The sequence below is a fragment of the Artibeus jamaicensis genome, unplaced genomic scaffold (assembly GCF_021234435.1).
Source record: "Artibeus jamaicensis isolate MK-2021 breed Jamaican fruit bat unplaced genomic scaffold, CSHL_Jam_final scaffold_369, whole genome shotgun sequence".
Lineage (NCBI taxonomy): Eukaryota > Metazoa > Chordata > Mammalia > Chiroptera > Phyllostomidae > Artibeus > Artibeus jamaicensis.
The window spans coordinates 41,230,098-41,245,409 of record NW_026522042.1 but is presented as its reverse complement, the minus strand read 5'-3'; the positions used below and the strand labels follow the sequence as shown (position 1 = coordinate 41,245,409).

The 15,312-nt window shown below is 42.2% G+C and overlaps 1 protein-coding gene across 11 annotated transcripts in view; it reads right to left on the bottom strand.

Moving 5' to 3' along the window:
- Window positions 1-15,312, bottom strand: part of MAST4 (microtubule associated serine/threonine kinase family member 4) — a 524,826-nt gene that overhangs the window by 37,765 nt on the left and 471,749 nt on the right. For all 11 annotated transcript variants that reach the window (XM_053657255.1, XM_037150788.2, XM_053657256.1 and 8 more), the window contains 4 exons: window positions 13,599-13,731; window positions 8,608-8,675; window positions 6,238-6,323; window positions 489-697 (listed from right to left, as the gene is read on the bottom strand). In XM_053657255.1, the coding sequence (XP_053513230.1) occupies window positions 489-697; window positions 6,238-6,323; window positions 8,608-8,675; window positions 13,599-13,731 (496 nt within the window). The remainder of the gene's footprint in view (window positions 1-488; window positions 698-6,237; window positions 6,324-8,607; window positions 8,676-13,598; window positions 13,732-15,312) is intronic.

Genomic DNA, 15,312 nt, shown 5'->3' with positions numbered 1-15,312 from the left:
CCCGGGCACCTTTTGAGTTTATAGGAGATGCCTGCCTACTGGGGAAGAGGAGGCAGAAGGGAAAGGTGCGGGTGTGCTCCCAGGAGGGAGAGTGCTGAAAGGATATACTTTTAATTCACTCTTTCAGAGTACTCAGTTGTAATGAATTGCTTTTATGATACGTGATAAAAATAGGTAGGAAAAATCCCATCACCCATATTCTAAGTTTAATGACCAACTGAGAGAAGATAGTTAGAATTGAATGCTATTTAAAAAGGAAAACAACAACCTTTTTCCAAATAGCACTAATTTCCCCCTTGTTATAGTACAGCAGGCTCTTTACAAGCAATTATCACAAGATAATGGCTGGGAATACAGCCATCTCACTGCCTGGCTTCAGTTTCTAGGTGGATACATTATGCTGCACAAATACAGACCACTTCAGCCGCACTAATGAGCAAGGAGTTTCTGGGTACAGGTGTCACGTTCTCTGTGCCAGACTGATTTACCTTCTACATATTCCATGACCATGCACAGGTGGCGCCTTGTTTCAAAGGAGCAGTACATGCTGACCACAAAGGGGTTCTCTGCAAAAGTCAGGATATCCCGTTCCACAAAGGCCTGCTGGATCTGGTTTCGGAGGATGAGGTTCTGCTTGTTAATCTTCTTCATGGCAAACCTCTGCCGGGATTCCTTATGCCGAACAAAGTAGACTGCCCTGAAAAGGAGCACAGGAGTTGGGCTTCACGGGAACAGAGGGTGCTTCTGGGTACAGTAAACCATGTGATCATCGACTTCTTTTACGTTTGCATGTGAGCTGCGATCCAACTCACACAGTTATGCTGGCAGCTATAAACATCGTGTTCCAGGCCAAAATCCTTCAGCTAGATTAACTTCATAAAAAGTTGTTTCAATAAAAATCACAGGTCATACATAAGGCATCAAACCCATCTTCACTGCTGAAGGAAGAAAATGGACAATCTCCAGAATGGGCTATTTTCCAATAGCTACCTGATGTTCTTGGTTTTTCCACAAACAAAATAAAATCCAACATATAAACCAGAACAGGAAAGAATTAAAAATGCATACACATGATGAGAGCAAAATCCTTTCTAACATTAGATATATTTTAGACATTTTTCTCCACTGACTAAAGCAAATATTTTCAATATGATAACCTTGGAATTTGCAAAAGGACCATCATAGCTTCTTAGAGTACTTGGCTTCTAGCTTGAGAGTAATTATTACCCATGAAATTTCCAGATAAATGAGAAGCGTGGAATAGGTCATATGAGGCTGTCCCTCATACACGAAGAATAGTATATTTCCTCACTACAAACTTTGGCATGAGTAACACCTGTGCTTGGCTCAACAGGAAATGCATTTCCCAACACAAAAGTGGGTTGACAATACAGTGACTTCTGCACCACCCAATCCACAGCCAGGTGTCGGGCAACTTTACTGTAAAATGAGTAGGCTGTGCTGAACCTCTGCCCAAAGCCTCACCCAAACAGAAGAGAGTGGTCTACCTTCCACGTATTCTATGACCACACACTGTACTCCCCGAGGATTTGAATGACGTAGAAAAAAGAAATAAGTAGGAGGACAAGTCTCAGAACTCTATCAGGAATTGAGGAGCAACGAGGAAAGTGTTTTGGACTGGCTCCTTTTCTCATTAGTTACTCCTCACTTGCCATTATTGTGGAAGAATTCTCAGGTTAGGCAATGCTCAGATAAGGAGTAATTTACCTAAAGAGCCATCAGTTGTTAGAATTGTGTAACAGTTTACATGAGGCTGCCCTACAACAAATGCAATGATAAAACAAGTAGTAATTTACCTAAAAAGCAATCAGTTACAGTGAGAGAGATCCAATGGTCTGCCTCCTAAAACAAGAGGCTATCTGATCTGAGACGCATTTTCCACTCTTTACTTTCACTGTGCTTGAAGTGAATATCGGGGACTAAGGTGCCCTATATTCCCGCTGCGCCATACATAAGGTGGTCCACTTCCATAAATCTTAAGTATATTCAATCTCAGTTTAATTTATATCCACATTTCCCCCTTGAGTACTCAACTAGGAATTCATTCTTCTTTCAAGTTGGGTATCATTACTTTTGTCTTCTCTTTGTATCCATCTTCTTCTTTCATTCACAAAATTATACTTTTTTTGGGGGGGGAATATCTGTTTACACAATGCTTTGCTTTACTCCTCTTTTACTATATATATATATTTTTTTTTTCAATTGCTGACTGGTTAAAATCAAAATCTTAAGAACACTTGAGCTTCTACTCAGCTGTGGTAGCAGGACAGTACCTAGGAGCACAGGAAACAGTGCAACCTTCCCTTCCAGACAAGACAGCACTGGTACACACACACTGTCCTGAAGAGGAATTTTTGAAATAGAGAATCTATGTTTAATAAAATGTAGAATTCAAAACGTTAGAAGACAGTGTCTTCATATTATCACTGGCCTATTCTGAGGAGTAACTGGAGCAGAGGTCACTCCCCATCTCTCCTTTCACCAGGGGACGCTGAGCAGGTCGAGTGCCGAGGACCCGTGCACATGACAACATGAGCTTCGCTGTTAGACTCTCAGAAGGTCACCGTTTTGATTTCCAACCAAGCACAGCATTTCTTACACAAATAACTGTTCAGCAATACGTTCGAGAGTAACAGGAGGAGGAGGAAGAAGGGAGCTGCACCCAAATTTATGAAAGAACGAAAGAGAAACCCTGGCTGAGGCCCAATTCGACCATCAGCCAGACTAGGTTTTCAGTGGCACTGGGCAAAAATTGCTCCAATCTTTATTCGCAGAGTTTTGAGTGCATTGATTGGAGTCAAATTTGATTTGATTTCCCACTTTCCCTTGCCGTGATGTACTTAAAATAATCAGTTAATCCTTAGGGAAATTTATCTAAACCAAGTGAAATTAATCCTATAGATAGCTTGAGATAGCTCTGCCTCAGGACACCCATATCTTGATCAAGTTGCAAAAGTCAGGTAGACTTCTTAATTAGAATTTGCTGTAGCTGGATTTTTGTTCACTTGTTGTCTCACTGTTCTTTGTTTACATTTTTATACTGTTTTGGGAATATTATTCTTAATGCTGACATTTGTTTATTCAGTCATAATTACCTTTCACATATACCTTTCCTCCTTTCCTGTTAATTAATGCTCCAAATCTACTTAAGTCATGAGAGAAAGAGAGAGAGACTGATTGAAAAAGAGAAAACAAAAGAGAGGCAGACACACGGAAGCCAATAGCTGATGCTGTTCCGCAGAGCGGTAAACCTCCCAAGATTATGAAACTGGAGTGAAGTGATTCAGCCCCACATTCCTCTGCTTTCTGGCCCAGGGTTGTTTTCTTTGAAAAAGCTGTTTTCTGCCTCTCTTTCCCTGCACCGACCTCCCTATGAAATAGGAAGATTCAAGGGTGGAAGGTGACGGAGGGAGTAGGGCAGCCGGGGGCCCTGGTTGTCTCAGAGCCAAGTTTCACTCCCCCCATGTGGAACTGAGGTATGTGCCTGTGTGTGTCGGGGGCGGTGGGGGGGAGAGGGGATGGAGTCAGACGCCGACAGGATCTGGAGCAGAATAAATCAGTCCTATGGGAAGTGTGAATGTCTAATGCGTATAAAATTATGTATGAGTCTGAGAGCCCGAGACATGAATCTGTGCAAGCCAATCTGCATGCGGGAATGAGAGAGCATGCACTGGAGGAAAGCTGAGAGGGAGGGCTACGGGGAGAGAACGTGCGGGAACTGGGGCACCATCAGCTGGCCCCTCTGCTGACGTCTGACGGGTGGAAGAGATCAAGGCAAGAAAGTAAAGCAAAGTGGGGGACAAACAATGTGCCCTTAGAGTTTAATCTTTTTTACTTTTTAGAATTTTTAATCAATTTTCTGCTTTGACTTTAAAAACATTAAAAGTTGTAATTTAAAAATCCAAGTGGAAGTGCTCAACCTAAGACCTAATTAACATGGTCAGAAGTTATAGCAAGAGAACACTTCACATCAGAAAAGAGCTCTGCGTGGAATCAGTGTCTGCGACTATGCCCGCCTCCCACATCTGAGAGGAGTAATACTAACTGCCACGCAGGGCTCGTGTGGGAAGAAAGCGCAGATAAAGAAACCAGAGCGAACCTGGCTCACAGCGCCAAGTGTTAGCTCTCTGCAAAGTGCTGCGTTGGCACGGAGGGATGCTGCACTTCTAGTCGGTCATCTGAAACATGCTGAACGGAGAAGGAAATCAGATGCTTATCAAATTAGCAAACTGGCTTTCTAACATGAATTGTCACTAAGTAGGAAGTTGAGAAAACCACATGTTTTAGCATGTCAGGTAAGAAGCTCTTCCTAATGAGGGGGTTTGTTCCCAACAGAACCAATTTTCAAAATCAGCGTCACTGTCCGAGTCACTGCCGTGAGCGCTACACTGTCACAGAGATGCCTGAGAAAGCTCCCAGCAGCTCCAGTTCACCTGCCCACCGAGGGATCCATTTGCTCACAGCTCGCATAGGCCTGCCATCGGCACCTTGACTGGGTGGAGCAATGGGTGTAGCTCCACTCAAATTTGAATTGGAAATAATTAATACTTTAAGGAAATCTGTCAAAATCTGTAACGAGAGATTAAATCTGAGAAGAGCAGAAGAGGAAAAAAAAACTTTTAGTTGATTGGCAGGGGCTCCTGCAGGCAGCTTGCGAGCCCGTTAATGACTTGGCCTGCATCCTGGGTGTTTACTGATTCACAGCTTGTTTAACTTCTTGTATATTCCCAACCATTCCCTGAAGTGTGATATACCTCATCTACTGTACTGTGGTTTAATTGCACTACAAATGAGTTTATTCAACCAATTAGAACTCCAAATACTGCTAAGATCTAGGCCCACGTTTTATAAAAATGTGGCTCCACAGATACTCTCATTCCCGAATTCTACTGCCAATTAAACCTAGCAGAGCTCAAATCCATGGGCCCATTAAATCAAAGGCCCATCTTCTCCCCAATGACGAAAGAAATCCTTAGAGGGTCTCCAAAGCTGGAAAGATCTAAAAACACATAGTAAACAAACAAAACCCACCAATAACTGCACGCTAAAACAGTTTTCTTCAGTAGGGAAGTTTCATTGAGATCCTTAAAGGAAATATCGGGGCGGGGGAGGGGGCAAACAACCATCAGAGAACATTTATAAGCCATCTCAGGAAATAAGCCATTTGACATGATCCTGAAAAGCAAATAAATCAGTGAAGCACAGGAATAACTCACAAATATTTTAAGTTCTTGACTAAGTTCATAGTGTGGAAAATATCAGAGGCAAGAAAAACATTTTTAAGGAGAAATATCCCTTGTGGCACAACCAAAATCACTTTTATCGCATCTGCTCACATGTGAGATAAATGCCAGTAAACATCTAGGACTCTGTTGCTCTCCATCTACAGATGGAACTGGGATTAATACTTAATTAAACTGAAGTCCCTGGGCCATCTAAAATGGACCAGGACATAGTTTGTGTATTAATTACCCTTTTAAACTATTTATTAGTAACTCCAAAGAATCACGTCAGTATTGACCCTTTGCCACAAGAAGGAAGTCACAGGTCTGTAAAAATGGGTTAAGGAAGAGGGACCAGTGATGTCATCAGATTATAACAGAGAGTCCAACTGAACAACAATCCTGGTAAAATATAAAGACTAAAAGAAATGTATTGCTCTTAATTTTCAACCAGACTTCCTACCTAAATAGTAATACTTCCCTACCGGGTTGACTGCTGGTCAGAGAGAAGTACTGGCTAATTCAGAAGCAGTAATGCTATATATGAACTTACACATGTTCAGATATATATATTTTTTATTGAGATGCTAGTATGTATATTCAGACATATATATCTAGATGTGCCTGTGTATATGTATCTCTCTATATATTCACAGATACACATATATCTGTATCAAACAAGAGACAGTTACTTTTGAATCCGAAAGGACAGAATAAAAGAGGCAGAAGCAGGCATATATAAAAATTTTCCTTCCCTTATAAATTTTTACTTTTAAAGCCATCCTCTCTGATCCTCTAAAATAACTCCCAGGTCCCCTAGTATGTTTTCTGATGGGACACCCAGTAAAAATGATCGTGGCTGCATGTTGCACACACCCACGCAGGAGCAACAAGAGCTGAGGTTCCTATGCAACATCTACTTGGCACATGATAAAGCGAAGAGCATATTACTCCAGTGTGTTAAAATACAATAAAGTTTTTTTGAATTACTCACCCATAGGCTCCATTGCTAATCAATTTAATTGTTTCAAAATCACTTTCACGAGGTTTCCTTCGAAGTTTCAGGGAAGCATTAGAGCTCTGGGAAACAAAATATGGAGGTTAAAAACAGTCGAGAATTCAAGAACATGATTTTAATAGCCAAGTATATAATATTTTAATTACATGCTCTGTGCAATATGTTGAAGTGCCATATTCCAGCAAAAGAACCTGGGGGACAGCTTTAAACATCAATTTCCCAGAGCAGTGCTAATAAACTACTGCTCACGACAATGTCACTTAAGTGAACCCACACTTCAGGAGATGAAGGCACCCAGTTTTTGAGAATTCCCAATGTTAATTAACCTCCATTAACTACTCAGGCTAGCCTCACCCTGGTCTTTCGAAGTCTGAGACTGAAGCCCAGAATGCCAAACCTTCCTTCTGGTTTCAGTTGTCCAGGAAATAAAAAGAACAGGCCGGAGTGGCTGTCAGGGGGCTGGTGGGTGCTGTGGCTTCTCCGTCCCTGAGCGGAGAGTGGCTATTTTGTTCCTGCAGCAGCCTTTCTCGCTTGGAAAAGGTAGTTGTCGACGCAAGGGACACCCAAGCACAGAATGTCTGCTCTTTTTTACTGCCATACCATAAGTCTCACCATGGTTTGGATAACAATTATCCAAAAGAGAGCTCTTTAAAAAGTTTACTTCAAAGGACATGAACCAATAAAGTGCTTTTTAAAACATTTTTCTCATACTCCAAGTCTCCCCAGCACTGAGAGGGCATTGCCAGCCTCAGTGCTCCTTTTGCAGAGCCCGGAACTCCTGTCCTACAACTTGGGAAGGAGCCCATCCATGCTCCCCCGTTCAGTGCTGTCATCAGCTGGCTCTGTCATTCACTTACCTTTGGGAGACTTGGGCACCCAGTTCTCCACCTGTCTCTCTGCTGACATTCTCTCACCATCTGGGTGACTTCAGTGTCTACGCAGATAACTTACGCAATGCCCTGGCCTCTGGGCCGCCTGACCTCCTCAACTCAGACAACCAACTCTCCCCTGTCTCTCCCCTGGGCTTCTGGCCATAGGACCTGATCTAGTCATCACCTGCCCGTGTTCCACCTCAGAAAATGTAACTCAAGACTGGGACCAGCTTGTCTCACTAAGTCTTCCCTACCTCAGAGTGACCTCGTTTATGGCAATGGATGACTCCTAAGTCACCCAGACCTCTGACTAAAACTCCTCCTCCAAGCGTCAGAAGATACCACATCCTACACGCGGCTGCTAGTTTGATGGCTCTTGGGTGTCTCAAAGGTACGTCGGTCTCAACACATTCAAAATTATGACAAGTATAAAACAAACAAAAACAGCTACCATTTACTTAGCATTAACTATGTGGTGCTGTCCTGACCACTGTGCACAAGCTATCTCATTTACTGTTTTACATCCATTTTACAGATGGAGAAACTGATGCACAAAGAGGGTCCCCAGTCGGAGAGAGGTGGAGCGGGTTTCCAATCCGGCAGTGTGACTCCAGAGTCTGGATTCTTAGGCTACACAGCTGCCCGTCTTCCCTGGCCACCCGCGCCGGCTCCATCCTGATTCCTCCTCTGCTGTCCGCAATTCAGGAGAACAGCAGCAGCACCCAGGACCTCTCACCTGCGCGGCTGCATCTGCCTCTTCACTGGCGTCCCCACGGTGACCCCTGCCTGCTCCCCTCGCCATCAGGGAGATTCTTCCAGGCCGTAACTCAGATTCAGTCATCTCCCTGGGCGCTCCCCTCCACCCCCGGTACCCATGTATTTCCTCCGAAGCTCAAAAGCTTCCCATTGTTGTTTGAAAGAAAAAAACTGACAAAGATGAACAAGGACCTCTGTGTCCAGTTTTTAACCAAGCTCTCCAGTCCCTACAGCGTCCCCTGCTCTTCGTCCTCACATGCACTCTGCTCCCTTGTGTCATAGTCTTTGCCCACACTAGTCCCCTGGCCTGGATCATTCCCTTACCCCCTCATATCCTAGTGACATCTCACATCTCAAGCTCAAGTGTCATTTCTCTGGGAGATCTTTTGGGAATGGCAAGACTCATGTAAACCTCTTCATGTTAGGTGTTACTAGCACATGTCCCTTTTTCTTCATAGAGCTTATTCAAGTTTATCATTTAATTGTTCCTGCATGGTTTCTTTGTATTTTATTATCTCCCAGGAACAAATGTATGACCTTAATGGAGGAAAAGATCCTTTCTCTTGGAAGGGAGGGACTAAAATGTTATGCCTACTGTCTTGCACATGGAATCCACAATAAATATTCATTGAACAAATAAAGTTCATTAGCACAGCTAAAATCTCCAGATGTCATATAAAAAACCATCATCACCTATTTCATGAAGGAAGATACTCACACTCGCTGATTCATCTGTTTCTGGCGTCTCCGCTGTCCCGCTATTGTAGTTTCCCAACTGAGCCATTTCTAATTAAAAAAAACAAAAACCAAAAAACAAAGTTTAAGAAAAATAGGGCAACTGCAATTAGATAAGAGTACCATGGTGAAACAATGGAAAAATGATTTTTCCAATATAAAAAAAAAATGTATTGTGCTCCAATGAACCCATGGGAAAATCTTAAATTCAAAATGGCAAGGGCCAACAACTGACATTTAGAAAGTGTTCATTACAAGTCCTTCCCTGGAACCTCACTTCTTTATTTTATCATCTGTATATTGCGCTGGGTGTTCACCAGTCAAGTCTCCTTCGATCACCATTTAGCTCCCCTTTACCCCTATTTAACCTCCCCCACCCCTTTCCCTCTGGCAATCACCATATTGCTATGTGTGTCTCTGAGGTTTTCTTTCCCTTTTTTGCTTAATCCCTTCACCTTTTCCACCCAGCCCCACAGCTATCAATCTGTTGTTCTCTGTATCTATGAGTCTGTTTCTATTTTGTTTGTTAGTTTATTTTGTTCATTAGATGCCACACATGAGTGAGATCCTATGGTAGCTGTCTTTCTCTGACTTATCTCACTTAGCATAATGCTCTCCAGGTCCATCCATGTTGCCACAATGGGAAGCTTTCCGGTTTTTTTCTATGACCCAGTGGTATTCCACTGTGTAGATGTACCACAGCTCTTTCTAGCCACTCATCTACTAATGGGCACTTGGGCTGCTTCTGCAGCTTGGTTGTTGTAAATTACACTGCTATGAACATAGGGGTGCATATATTCTTTTGAATTAGCGTTTCCAGTTTCTTCAAATATATTCCCGGAAGTGAAATCACTGGGTCATAAGGCAGATCCATTTTTAATTTTTTGAGGTAACTCCATACTGTTTTCCACAGTGGCTGCACCAGTCTGCATTCCCACCAACAGTGCAGGAGGGTTCCCTTTTTTCCACACCCTCCAGGACACTTGTTTATTGATTGCTGATGATGGCCATTCTGACAGGTATAAGTTGTTATCTCATTGTGGTTTTAATTTGCAAATTTCTCTGATGATTAGCGACATCGAGCGTCTTCCTGCCTTCCCTCCCTCCCTCCCTCCCTTCCTCTCCGAGGGGCATGCCACCATTTAATGATGGAGATCCTTGGTGTTTCCCTCATTGGCGGTCAGACTACCCCCTCTCCTCCCACCACAATGTTTCACTATCATAAGTTACAAACAAAAGAAACCACATTTTCACAGGAAAAACAAAATAATCAGAGCTCTGATTTTTCCACTAGAGACTACACGTACAGTTCAAGATTCTAGATGCAACATCTTAAATCACAGACCAAGACCTCACATTCTGATCTGGAGTCACACCCCTCCCCCAGCCCTGGACAGGCTTCGGCCTGGGCTCCAGTAATACTGACACCCACAGGTGCTGCTTTGAGGGCCTGGGGGCGGTGAGGGGAAGCGGGGTGGAGAAGAGCTTCTCATATGCCTAATGGCCATCTGTATGTTCTCTCTGGAGTAGTGTCTATCCAGGTCCTTTGTCCATTTTCAAAAACTGGATGGTTTATGTTTTTGGTGTTGAGCTTTATAAACTTGGATATTAACCCCTTATCAGATGTATCATTGGCCAATATGTTCTCCCATTCAGTGGGCTGCGTTTTCATTTTGTTGATGGCTTCCTTTGCTGTGCAAAAACTTTTAGCTTGGTGTAGTCCCATGGAAGCTCATTCCTTACGAACACCTAGAAATAGGTACTTGAGAGCTGGGCCTCTATTCTAGCAAGATTCACTGGCTAACACAATCACTACAGCTCAGAAGCAGTTTGGGGAGGGTCAACGACTGCTTATAATCAGATACCCGAGAGAGACAAGTCTTCCCCGGCTCTGACAGGTATCAAAGAAGCACTCACTACAGCTCAGAGATGACTCTCAACCTGGAGAGAGCATCCCCTCTTCCCTTCCCTCACATCCACTAAGACACAGTCCGTCGAGTACACTAAGAATTTGCCTTTTGTCAGAAAGGAAGTGATAGCAGTGCTTACGCAGGGTGTGGCCAAGACAAGACGTGGGTTACCACCACTATCAGCACTTACTAGTGACCTTTTAACCTCAGGTTCCTACCCTGTAAGAGGACAACAGCATCTTTTAGAGCTTTCTATGAGTATTATTTATGATAATGCATGTGAAGCTCTTAGCATGTTGACCAACAAAAATTGAGCGCTCACTGGATATTGATGGTTATTTAATATTGTTGAATTTATCATGTAGTCAATCCTGGGCTGGGCGCCACGTGCTTGACACCAGCTTAAGTATCACACTGGGCGTCTAGTTAAAAGACATAAAGGCGTCCAATTATTCAACCCACACTGGAATGCATTCTTGAAGACTCAAATCTAATTCGTTTTGATTTTTTATACATAAAAACCCATGTTTTATTTAAAGAAAAGAATATAAAGGAATTTTCTCCAAAACTTTGATAGGGCAAGATCACCAGTAATCTGGACTTTCTAGTATTTTCAGGCTTGAAAAAGAACATGTATAATAAAGGTTACGGTTTTTAATTATATATTTTTGTATGCATCTAAAATTTCTTAGGCCCTTATTTTATGTATTCATGCTCTTATACATACATTCACCACTTTGGGGAGAGATTACAGATGAAGCAAAACAATAAGAGAGTGTTGTCTTTGAATAAAAATAAACTCCAGATTCGACAATAACTGGAGACTGACACTCACTTCCCCAGTTTACCTGTCGGGAGAATTTAAGAATAAAAATAAGCTCAGTACACAGTGTACGGTTTCTTGGTGTCATTCAAATGCCGTCAACATCTTCTGTGGCCAGCACTTGAGATTTATAAACACGGAGCTGAACCAAAATGTATTCAGTTTGGAGGGGCTTTCAAGAAAAGGGGGGATTTTAATATTGTTTAAATAAAATGGTAACAGCACCTCATATTTAAAAAGCATTACTACATCTTGGGTACAGAGAGAAACTCATATGACCCTGAAAACCACCCTCTGGATAGGGATTACTATTACTCCACTTTTGTGAAAAGAACACTGAGGCACAAGCAGGCTCATTGATAGCATGGTCAAGGTCACCCAAACTGTAATGCTGGCTGCCAGATTGCGGTCCTGGGCAGTCCTGCTCCAGACTCTCACTCCTGACCTTCAAAAGTCAGGCTTTAGGTACGTTAGTGTCAAGGGAGACAAGGAGAGGGGGGAGATAATGTAGATCCGAGTTTGTAATGATCACACCTTAAGCTATAAATAGGTTAAAAACTATCCTTAAAGGTGAATCAAGAAAATCAAAACTTGTCAAAGATCACTGGTAATTATTTTCGACTCTGGGAAGGTACATCATCACCTTGGTGTCATTCAAATGCCATCATCATTTGAATCTGAGTGAGCCTCCGATTACTCACCCACCACATGGGCCTACAGTGGTGTTTACAGGCAGGCACGGAAGCTGTGAGGGGCTCCCTCCGTGTGCAGTTCAGGCCTGACACACGCCTAACTCTTCCAGCGTGAAGTGTCACTGTAATGTACTTTGACAGCCTCCCCCACTCCAATTATTTTCATAAAAAAAACAAATTAAAAAATGGTTCTGTTTTAAATAGAATTTCTGCTAAATAACTATTATCTGGGAAATACATATTATGTGTAAGCAGTGGGTAGTAATGGAATGGAACCAAGAGTCAGCTTTTGAAGCAGGAACCTGAGGCATCATTTTGTAATGCCTGAAGAGATTTTTAAAACTCATCTAAATACCATTAAACATCTGCCCTTTTTATTTATTTCATTGATTTAAACCATTTCTGAAGACTCGTGATTCAAAAAGGTAAAGATGGTAATTTACAAGCCATGGGGAAAAATCTCTCCCCAGGGAACTTTTCAGAAAAGCAGCCACCAGCCTCTGATAAGTGCTGAATCTGTTGTGGTGTTGCTTTCAGTGCAGTCTGAATTTTTCTGGCGTTATCTCCCAGGAATGCACGCATCATTTCCCTGGAAGCAAAGATCCGATGGCCGTGCGTGCAGACAAAGCAGGGGGAATAGGAGGCCAGGGCTGGGAGCAGCAGGTTCCCTGGCTGCAGATGGAAAAATGTCTGCGCTAACCGTTACCGTCATTACAAACAATTTAGTAAGGCAAACACTGTTTGCAAATTCAATTTAATGTACCAGGAAGACAATTTTGAATGAAGAAGTCTATGATCAGATTTTGAGCCTTTTTAGGCAATACATAACCTAAATGTTTTAAATGACTATTACAAACAATAAAGAGCCGGAAAAGGAAGGGGAGGAGTTATTTTCCAATATTACATTTAAAAAAAATCACTAAGAGGGTGCTTCCTCTTCTTTGTATTTAATAGCATTAGACCTGTTTGGTTTTTTTTTTTTAATTTGAATCAACCACACATCCTTACATAAGCTTTAAGAAACATTTTCCTGCATTGGCTTTCTTCTGTAATTATGACCTTTTTGGGACAAGTCAGCAAAACAAACAAGCAAACAAACAAACCCATCTATCAACACTGTACCTGATTTCAAGTAATCTATCGTTAGTTACCTTACTCCCAAATTACTTTAAATGTGTCACTTTTATATCAATTATAATTAATTTCTTTAGCAACATTTTCAAAATTAAAAGCACCCTTGAGAAGAACTCAACTGAATTTTGCAAGAAAAGAAAAATACTCCGAGAAGACTGAAACCAAAGCCCTTCTGGGACGCTGGCGCTGCCCAGCTGCCAGGCCACCAGCATTTCAAGGGTGCCCCCGTACTCTAGGTAACTGCAAAATGGGGCGTGTTCACTTGCTTCTCAGGACTTCGAATCACAGCTGGTCCCCAAATTTGGCTTTGCAATAGACAGAGCCAAAACTTGAGGAAAAAGTGGATTTGTCACAAGTTCTCCTATGAGGTCATGGCGCATACCAAGTAAAAGGTGGGCCCAACCAAGGTACTCACCTTCCAGAGGATCCTTGTTGAGCCCCAGCTGGCTAATGATGTACCTGGGAATGTCAGTTTTAATACCCTGTCCTTCTTTTGCATGGCCCTCTGCTGCTTCCAATAGGTAGTAAAATTCTTCAGGATCAAATTCCTAGCAGAAGACAAACACAGATGGATACTTCTTGGACCCAAACTGTTTCAGGTTTTATTACGTAGTCCCCTTCACAATCAACTGCTGGACATACGTGGTTGTGGGTTATTTACACAAGAAGGAGGCAAATGGCTTCAAAAAGTATGTAATTTCCCCTCATATTCAAAGCCTAGTCATTTTTCTAAGACAACACATTTATGTACCCGGTAACCCAAACAAAATAACCATTTCCAATTTCTTTGTAATACAACTTTGAAAGTCCTATCTCCACCTCAGACATCCATCTTACTGAAAATAAACAGGTCTCAGTCTTTAACTGTGCCTTTTTAGCAGAGTTTTAGTATCTGAAAACCGCATCTAAATGATTCAGTTTCTCTCTCCGCACAGATAGCTGCGCACAAAAGAAGGAATGTTAGAACACATTTGTCCAAGGTTTCGCAGGAAACTCCCTCAGTAAAGAGGTGTCCAAAAATATGAGAAAGGAAAAGCTCAAAATTATCACTTTTTATCAGTAAACTCTACAAGTAAGTGATAAACATTCATATAATGTGACAGTTAAGAAAGAAAAATGCAAAATCAGTGCTTCCAATTACTTCTGTCATTTGAAAAAATTGATAGCACATTTAGGGAATGGGCTCTTCCTGTCATTCACAATTATGCTCACAGATTAAAACACAATTGCTATTTTCAGTTACACTTCCCAGTTATTTTTCCCCTCAGATTGTTTCTTATTTTAATTAATATCCCAAGTAGGCAATTTTGGAATCTCAGGGTTTCACCTGACAATTACTTAAAGACTTTCGAAAGACCATTTAAAAACAAAGAAGCTTGAGTACGCCCAAAGTGCCCTTGGTACAGACCTATGCTCACAGATGGGGCAGGCCTGGAAATACAAGCACAAGACCACTGGTGGGAAACGCGGACCCTAACACTCCGAAAATCCAGTTTCCCCTGAGTTTTAAACAACTCTGGAAGCACTTGAAATTTACTTCTAAGACCCCTCGTTTCTGTCTTTCAAAGGCTATGCTTTTACTTTTTCTCTTCTGATTGGGAATGATTACTGTAAAAGACTCATTTCCTCTTTCAAGGCAAGACCTCTGCACCTATCCGCTGCTGCTCAGAGAAATGGGTTTCAACACGAAGCGGTATTACCCACCCGCAACTAAATCGCTGCAGGAGGTATAAGCATGTGGTGCAGAACTCAGAAGGTACACAAGGAGAATAATAAAAGTCTGTCTCCAACGTGCATTCTCCAATCCTCCTCCTCTGCTGAGGCGTCAGGGTGTTTCCCCCCCTTTACCGGGGATGCTTAACGCCAAATGGTACTTTTGATTCTGTGGTTCTGTGGCTCCTGGCCATTGACGAAAGCACCTGCTCCCACCATCCCCTACCTTCCTCCTCAAATTTCTCCCCCACCATGTCTCACTATGTATTAGTGTATCTTTATGGAGCTGTAAACATGTCACTGTTATAAAGAGCTATGGATATGAATTAAAATAAGGGCAAAACCACAGCAATACAACCATGTATGTATATGTGTGTATGCCGGATTCTGAAAAGCTGCATTGTACATAGAGTTAT